The 9,627-nt window shown below is 38.8% G+C and overlaps 1 protein-coding gene and 1 long non-coding RNA gene across 2 annotated transcripts in view; both read right to left on the minus strand.

The window, feature by feature from the left end:
- Positions 1–9,627, minus strand: part of kat6a (K(lysine) acetyltransferase 6A) — a 55,493-nt gene that overhangs the window by 18,520 nt on the left and 27,346 nt on the right. Inside the window, exons 3-4 of the mRNA XM_016572804.1 lie at positions 4,616–4,724; positions 1,009–1,124 (exon numbers count right to left, since the gene is read on the minus strand). Coding sequence (XP_016428290.1) covers positions 1,009–1,124; positions 4,616–4,724 — 225 coding nt within the window. The remainder of the gene's footprint in view (positions 1–1,008; positions 1,125–4,615; positions 4,725–9,627) is intronic.
- Positions 8,228–9,134, minus strand: LOC107755859 (uncharacterized). Its single transcript, XR_001641741.1, has 3 exons — positions 9,114–9,134; positions 8,590–8,610; positions 8,228–8,278 (listed from the first exon to the last, which is right to left on the minus strand). It is a non-coding gene; the product is annotated as an uncharacterized LOC107755859 (long non-coding RNA).

Raw genomic sequence — 9,627 nt, forward strand, 5'->3', positions numbered from 1 at the left:
TTGGTGCAGTGAGTGTTACTACAGTAAATCCATGGTAAATGATGGTGATGTGTAGATTGAAAAGCCTTCTGACTGTCTCGTTGCACACAGTGTTGTCCTGTTTGGCTTTAATCTAGTTTACGGAGTCATTTGTGTTCATCGCTGAATTCAAGCACTGGATCTCACAGCGCTGTTTAGTGCTCGCGTGACCGAGCTCGCGCCACGTGGCAGTTCGAACTATAATCCGAGCGGATAAATGGTCCGAGTGGCGTGCTTCAAATGAGTCGCGCGGTTTCATTCCGCTTTTGCCGCATAAACATTATATCGAACATTTATCGAACTCTTCATATCGTTTTATTGAGGAAAATTATATCGCGATAATTATCGTTATTGAATTATCGCCCAGCCCTATGTACTACACACCGAAAAGTATGTCCCCGTAACCAGTACATGTCTGAAGTGCACAATGTAAGCATATGCACTACCCTTCAAACGTCCAGTAAGATTTTTTGAAAGAAATGAATACTTTTACATTAAATACATTAAATTGATCGAAGTGCTGTTCTTCTGAACTTAATATTTATTCAAAAATCAAAAAAGAAAATCACAGTTTCCACTAATATATTAGACAACACAACTGTTTTCAAAATTAATAATAATAATAAGAAATGTTTCTTAAGAACCAAATCATCATATTAGAATGATTTCTGTGTCCTGTGAGACTGAAGACTCGTGTAATGGCTGCTGAATATTCAGTCGTATCATCACAGGAAAAAGATACATTTTAAAACAATAAAATACAAAACAGTCATTTTAAATAGTAGTAATACTGTGCAATATTACTGTTTTTACTGTATTTTTGATCAAATAAATGCAGCCTTGGTAAGCATAAGAGACTTCTTTAAAAAAAAAAACATTATAAAAACTCTTACCAACCCCAAACTTTTAAATGGTAGTGTAAATGAGGACAGCCTAAATTAACATGATCTGGCAGCAACAATAAGACAGACCACAGAAGAAAAAACCTACTGCATTTTTTCCTTGGTCCTGGCAGCTGCTGCAGGTTTTGCACTCGATACACTGCCACCACAGAGCTTTGACCCGTGCTGTGAGCTCTGGAGAGAATTTCAGACAGGATGGGTGCCCTGAGAAGACAGAATGAGACAACCTTAAATAACTAGAATAAAGTCTCATCCTGATGAAAAGACAGACAGTGCCATTCCACTCTTTAATAAAACAACTTTTCTACTCTTATCTTAAATCTAATTTAAGACTTTTTAGAACCTTTAATACTTTCACAATTTAAATGTATCTTATGCCCATACAGAACAAACCAATAATAATTCATGCATTTCTGACCGTTTCACTTAATTAAACATGTTTTATTCAATACATACATATGTAAACTGAGTTTAAAGAAAAGCAAAAAAAAAAAAGATTATTTGGCAGATATTTGTTAATCTATTAGGGGTGTAACAGTATACAGAAGTCACGGTTTGGTATGTACCTCAGTTTTGGGGTTACGGTTCAATACAAATTCGGTACAACGGGAAATGTAGTTTTTCATTTATTAGTAGTACTACATCCATGTAGCATGAGCAGTTGTTTTTGATTTGAATTAGATTGTATAATTTCAAGATTTAAAGCAAAAACAGAATGGTCTGACTTTAGATTTGTGAAATTATGCTATACAAGACACCTGCACAAATCAAAAACGGCAGACGGACTGAAAGAAAATGCACATTTATTCTCTGACAGTAGGTGGTGCTTACGGAATAACAGTTTCATAAAAATTCCACACAAATTACATTTTGTGAAATGATTGCAATGCAGTTTGTGTGCAATTCTGGAATAGCGATCGGCCAAAATAAAACTACAAACCGGTTCCAATTTATAGCCGGTTGACCAGTGCATCTCTAGAACTCGAAACTTTCCCACACTGCTGATTTCAAACAAGCAGGTGGTTCTTCGAGCACTTGTGTGACATCTGAACTTGCCATTCCTGTTTTGGGTTAGTGTGTAGATTAGGGCTGCACGATAAATCGCATGCGATATTTAACGCGCATATTGTCAGTAAAGCCGGTTCTTTAATCAGCGGTAAATCTCCATCACCTGCGGGCTTTCACATGGAGCAGCTGTCTCTTCTTCTGCTCTTTCCTGTTGTGACGGTTAGCGCTGCAATACTATGTGCGCCCCCTTCTGGAGTGATGGCCTATTACTGACTGTATTCGTCGTCTGACTGCATGAACCGAACCGTGATGTCCAAACCGTACATGTACCTTTACACTAGGGCTGTGCGATTAATCGAAATCGAATCGAAATCGCGATTTGAGACGTTGCAATTTCCTAATCGCAAAGCCTGCGATATGGACGCGATATTACTCTGTTCCAGAGCATATGCATGACTGCCAGACTTGAGTTGCAGTCTTACTTGCCCTGGGCAAGAGTGAGCGCCCCTCCGTTCTCCCCAATCAGCACTGCTCTAGCCAACTGCGTAAACACCCACCATTTATAAAAAAAAAACAAAAAAAACGGAAAGCGGGAGAGAGACAGAGTGGGATTATGGCGTCTACTGGGTCAGATCGATAGTTAGGCAAATTAAAACTAAAGAAAACCGTATGCAACTTAAGCTTCGAAATGACAGACAACGAACAAAAGAGTAAAAAAAGAGCTGCGTCACAGCGCATATCAAAAGCTCCCGTATCGGTTCTGTTTTCAGTACTGGAGAATAAAAGATACATTCTTAGATGTTTTTGTTAGTACGTGAACGTTATCTTACACATTTTGTCTCCCCAACAGATTAATTTGAAATAAGTTTATAATGCATGTTGGCTATTCCCAATTCAGAAGAGCGCACACACAGCCTGTGTCTGTGAATGCTTCTCATACTCGCTCCTCTCTGCCCCACGCGGCGCGAATCCCTCGTCACGGACGAGCCGTTCACGCTTGCCGCACTCACGCAGCCTGTCTCGTAATGCTCGTTTATACTCGCACCCGGCTCCGCACCGCAAGTCTTCACGAGCGCATCTGGCAGTATGGATGAGGCTTGGCGCAACCTGTGTCGACTCGCGCCTGGCTCCGCGTTTAAAACGAATGTAAATTCAGTCTAACTGCTTGCTAATTTCACTTGGATGAAATGAAACATTCAGCACATTTTCCACTTGTTCTTAAAATCCCAAATACTTAAAATGACTAAATCAGCCTATGTAACATATGTAATACTTTAATAATTGACTTAAGAAATACAGTTCTTTATTTATAAAAAATAAACATTTTCTGTGAAATTCAGTAATTAAGTTAATTCTGTAAAAGTAGTTATACCATTATAATCTTTCCTGCTGAAAAAAAAAACAAAAAACCCATAGAACCCCTCCCAAAACACAATAAAAATTTTTTATGGATTTCAGGGTTATAATGGGAATTTGTTTGGTTTTAATGTAAACTATAATGGTGTCTATTTGATGGATTCTATTGGTGGGCTGTAATCTGGCAGATGGCAACCAATAGAACAACAGTAATTCCTATTGGAATAATGCCCAAAACAAAAAGGAATTTTGTAATGGTTTAATGGAAACTATAAGAATTTCTGTGTTTCTATTGTTTTTTTCAGCAGGGTAATGATACCCATACTGTGCTGCACATTATTGGCAATATTGAGCTGAAGCTTGACTTTGCAAATTTAAAATCGCAAATCAAATCGCAAATCGCAATATCTGTCAAAAAAAAATCGCAATTTGATATTTTCCCCCAAATCGCACAGCCCTACTTTACACCCCTAAAATCTATTGAATGTGGTAATGTTTTTCATTTTTCCTTCCTGAAACGGAGCAGCCCAAAGAGAAGCCACAAGAGATTAAATGCCAGATAGAGTTTATTGTGTAACCAGAATACCAATAACAACCAGAAAGATTTTATGCATAATGCGGGACTTTTAATTATAAACAAGCCCAATATACACTGGGAGTCTTATTTTGAAATTTCTATACTTTACTACTTCCAGCTGCTCATTCAAAAAAGAGGAGTACAAAAATATGCACTCTTACAACCATCTACAACATATTACAATATGAAAACCAAGTAAATAGAGTCATAATGAATTAACAGTTGATCATAAGCAACTGTTTGGCATAAATGTGCAGTATTCACGGTTTGCAAAGAGACTGCAGAATGTGCAGCATTACCACATGCCACATCTTGACTTTAAAGACTTTTGTTGTAGCATTTACTACATTTTTATAACCTTAAAGTGGAAGTGAAGCAGTCAGTTAAGTTAACATTATTTAGTAAAGTGATTTCCATTTTGATTAAAAAATATATAACAAACATGATTAATGTAACCATTTTAAAGAAAAAATTATATTTTGTTATAGCTTTTAGAGCAAGGGCGCCGCCATCTTGCAGTACCACCGCGTGTGACGTCACGGGGTTGGTTCGCTCCGATGGCCAGTGAAGTAATATAAGCATTTCTTTACATTTTGAACACATCTTGATAAAACTTTTGAAACATTTCATGACTTTAAGGGCAAGCAGGGAACATGAATTTGGCCAACAGGCTTGACTTATGTATTACACTTTTAAATGAATAAATGATTAATAAAAATATTTAAAGTCGAATGAACTTTCACCACTTCCTTACCACTGTTTCCACAGTCTGCACAGGAGATGAGTTCTTCGGGCTTCTTGTCGCGGTTCTGTTCCTTGGTCCCCAAACAGAAACTACAGATGGGTATGGGCTCTGCCACAGGCTGAGAGAGGAAAAACAGAGAAAAAGAGCAAATAAGACAGAGTTATTGGACAAGCAGTACCAAATGATACAGTGAAACAAAAGAGGTCTGAATATTGTGTAAATGAGCTCCGTTGAGGACAGGATGGATGAATTAATCGCCCTTTATGAACCGTATTATGGCCTGCTTCCTTCAGCTCTGAGCTGAGGACACTACTAATAACTTTCGACAGAGACAGATTTAGCAAAGCCTGAAGCAAATACACTGACTTTTACATTCTGGTTCAAATGTTTGGAATAATGAAGTTTTTTTTTTTTTTATGTTTTTGAATGAAGTCTGCTATGCTCACCAAGGCTGCATGTATTTGATCGAAAATACAGTAAAAATAAATTAATTAATTAAAAAATAAAAATAAAAAAAGAGTAATATTGTGAAATATTATTACAATTTACAAATAACTTTTCTAATAACTCATTTTAAAATGGAATGTATTCCTGTGATGCAAAGCAGAATTTTCAGTGGTCTTCAATGTCACATTATCCTTCAGAAATCATTCTAATATGATGATTTCCTGCTCAATCATTCATTTTTTATTTTTCAAATGATCAATTTTATCAGTTATTTTTCTCAAATAAATACAGCATTGAGTATAATCTTCTTTTAAAAACATTAAAAATCTCAATTATTCCAAACTTTTGACCAGTAGTGTATAAATGTTACAAACTGTAAAATGTTACAAAAGGTAAGTTACACCCAAAACACTCAAAATTCCTTGTGAAAAAACAAGAGCTATTTTTTAACATTTGCTAAACATAAATTGTACCACGAAAAGTGGTATCACTCAATGGCAATTTTAAGGCATTTGCAAAGCTCTCTGAGGTCAGTCAATAGCCGTGTTTCCACTGTCGGTCCTCGGGGCCAACGGCCCTGGTTTTTTGGCCCGACGAAAACCTTGGGCCAAAGCGGGCCAGCTAGGGCTAAAGGAGTGGTTATGAACAAAGGCGGAGTTTCTCCACGTCTGGAGAGCGTCAGCGCCGCGGATCATTTCATAAAGTTAACAGATAGCACCAGCATTAAAGACTTAAAAAATTATTTTAGTTCAAAACTCACTTTCAGACAGCAGCGAGTGTTTGAAATAACTTGATCCGATGTGGATTATGATCACCATACAAGGCAGAAATATTTATAAGCGATGCAAAAGACTGCACGCTAGCCATTAACGTTACCATAGTAACATAGTAAATACGACCGCTTGAAGAAATCAGACGTCAGCTTCTTATTCTCTATCACAATCGTGTATTTATTTAGTTACATATTTTATCTGTCATAAGTCTCGCCTCGAGAGTTTATCTCCGCGTATGTCATAAAAATATAATAATGTTTTTTGTTCGGGAGCTTTTATAAAAATATAGAAATTTGATGGGGGTTGCGTGACGTTGTTCCTGAGAGGTGTGTAGTAAAGCGCAGCGGAGCTTCTGGCCCGACGGTGGAAACGCAGCTTGATTTTGGCCTCGGTGCTACAGGTCCGAGGCTATTAGCCCTGCCCGGCCTGTTTAAAGCACTGGCTCGCACTGGCCCGACAGTGGAAAAGCGGCTAATGAGTGCCATCAAAAAGCCCAAAAAGATTCTTACTGATACAAATAGTGGCTCAACGTTTTGATGATCAAAGAGGCTACAGTGGGCATGACCACAGTGAATGTGTGGGACTAGATGTGGTTTTATTGTCAGGGTGTGGGCATAAAAGCATGTGTTGATGCTTATTCTAAGCCACACCATCTGACATTTGCTTCTGGGGCACCATTAATCTTTCAGTGTGTGTCCAAGAAAGACCCCACCCACGATGCAGTATGCATCATACACCACACACATAGCGCACAAACAAACAGATACATGTGAATGCAAGGAGACAGATGTGTGGAAAATGTTCTCCTCAAAAGGAGCTGAACGCATATAGCGATACAGAAGTTGTGCAACATTACAGCCAAAGCGACAGTACAAACATGAAGATTGCTACTATGGTTTCGAACATGTGATTGTATCAATCCAATAGGCTATTATGGCAGTAGCTGTGAAGAAAGACGCTGTGGGTATTAGACTGGAAGTGTTCATATGGCGTTCTTGACTGGCTGCAGAATGAAATGGCTAGGAGAAAAAAGGTCAGTGCACATATGAGGGTGTTTCTAAGGTTTAGATGTATGAGTGTATGTGTGTAAGGCAGGGAGGAGAGAGGACAGTGTGATTTATTGGGTTCATTTTCCTCTGACTCAGGTCCACACACATACATACTCAAGGGTGGGACTCTAAGGAAGAAAACCAAACCCTTACACACACTTCTCCTAGCCAAGAGATCCAATCAGAACTAGGTTAAACACAATACTGTTGTATACTTCAACCATAAGAGACCATTTAATGTCTCTTCACTCTTTGTGTCGCGGCAGAACTAAGACTTCACAAATCAGAGTTACAGAAATCTGACTACCTCTAGCATCTTATCTGATGATCTTATCTGATCTGCCAACAGAGAGAATGAGCTAGAAAGATTTTGCACAGTTTACACAGCTTTTCCTGGCTCAAAATGAAGCGGAGGTGGTACCATCCTGATCATGTGCACACATTGCTCCCACCCTTCAACTGGCTGAAACAAAGACTTTTTACACGCAACATATTTGAGGTGTTCTAATAAGCAGATGATTGAAGAAAATGACAATTATCAAGTTAAATTTTACAAAAACAAAACTGTTGAACATTAAATTTAAAACAGCATAACAGCCCTTTTGCATCTTTATTCACTTCTTATAGTGTCCCGGTCCAAGCACATCACTTTGATCCAATATACATTTACCCACTTATTATAAAGTGTCTTTCTAGAAAACAAAACATTTTCTTACAACCTCAAGTGAATTCTTCTGATAGAATGCATCATGAAATTTAATCGCAGCAGGGTAATCGGTGCATTAGAGCTAACATTAGCATCAAGCTATAAAAAGACTTTCTAAAATTATTACTACACTTTTACTCAAATTTCATTTCAAACCACCAACAAGTGTTTGTAATAACCTCAGATTAATATCTATTGTGGATTTTGGTCATATAATGTTGTTGACATAAGTTATTTGAAGCCTTTTATACTCTGCTAATAAGTACTTATACTTAGCACTTCTCATGTAAACATTCTTTATTATGAAAATACCTCTAATCTCATGAAAATCACATACAAACAGGGCTCCAGACTAACATTTGAGAGCAGTGGCACCAGCGCCACTAAGTTCTACACAAAAAAAGTGTAAAATTCTGACAAAAACTGATTTCTTGATGATTTGATATTTTATAATAGTGATTTTACCATTTCAAAATATAGGAAAAAAGTAGAAATTAATGACTAATAAGCCAGTAAGTGCTCCTCTGCTGCAGTCTACTGATAAATAATAAATCTTTTTTTAACATTGTAATGAATGATGTAATGCATTCGACTATTTCTACCACAACACCACGGTTATAGTTAGCGTTACCGCTTCTGGTTTCTGGTATGTCAGCGCTGTTCATAACAGAGAATTCTGTGCAGAATTTGAATGATTCTCACTAGGGGAAGTCGTGGCCCAATGGTTAGAGAGTCGGACTCGTAACCCAAAGGTTGCGGGTTCGAGTCTCGTACCGGCAGGGATTGTAGGTGGGGGGGAGTGAATGTACAGCGCGCTCTCCCACCTTCAATACCACGATTGAGGTGCCCTTGAGCAAGGCACCGAACCCCCAACTGCTCCCCGGGCGCCGCAGCATAAATGGCTGCCCACTGCTCCGGGTGTGTGTTCACGGTGTGTGGGTGTGCACTGCTGTGGATGGGTTAAATGCAGAGCACTAATTCCAAGTATGGGTCACCATGTCACGTCACGTCACTAGATCTCGCAGCAACCTTATTAGTGTTGGGCGATATGGTCATTTTTCAAATCGTCATATTGCCAGTCCGTGAGATCGCAGATAGACGATATTATCGTGCATGGGTGGGTGGGGGCAAGAGAGAGACTCGCTGTACTTGTCATAGGCTATTGAGAGAGGGAGCTTAAGTATTTAAAACAGGTAAGTTCATATATTTGGAGTAAATTTAAATTAAACAGATACATCAGTCATACAGCGTTCCTGACCGCGCGCCCCATGACGAGCCCGACGCACCGCCACAGAAACAAGGATGAGATGCGTTCTAACATAACTGTGGCATTAAACTCAGTTAGTGAGGGTTCGGTTAAAATATTGCACATATATAAGCCATTCAGATTAATTGTTAAAGTGCAACGAAATACCTTATATCATACCTGTGTTTGTGGTTGGAGACTCCTTCACCGGCTACAGGCTCCGCATTTGCACGTGCGTGTGTGTGTGTGTGTGTGTGTGTGTGTGTGTGTGAAATACAGTGCTGACCTTATCATTGTGTGGCGAATTCAAACGCTTCTCACTGGATCTCGCAGTACTGTGCATCTGTGCAGTAACAGTGTCGCGAAATCAACTTTGGCTCCCGAGTAAAGCTGTTCTGAGCTCGGACAAGTTTGTTTGCGTCGCGGTTCGAGCTGATAAACGGTCCGCGCTGCGCAGCTGAAACGTAGCGCATTTTAGTTTCGCTTTCGTTTCATTTGCCGTTTGATGTTTCTGAAATGCAACAGAAATGGCAGCGCTAACGAGTTGGACAACGCGGTGGTCGCGCCAGTGCGACCGCTCACAAGTCGCAGTCTGGAGCCCTGTACAAACCATATACTATCGTAATCGTGTATTAATTAGGGGTGGGCGATATGACCAAAATCTTATTTCACGGTATGAGAAATTGTATTTCACGATAACGATATGTACCTCGATATAGCTATTTTTATTTTATTTTTGTTATTAAAATTAAGAAAAAGAAGTAAATTACAAGCACATATAGCTAAATAAATATGAAATA

Source organism: Sinocyclocheilus rhinocerous, unplaced genomic scaffold, assembly GCF_001515625.1.
Source record: "Sinocyclocheilus rhinocerous isolate Xijiao unplaced genomic scaffold, SAMN03320098_v1.1 scaffold352, whole genome shotgun sequence".
NCBI lineage: Eukaryota > Metazoa > Chordata > Actinopteri > Cypriniformes > Cyprinidae > Sinocyclocheilus > Sinocyclocheilus rhinocerous.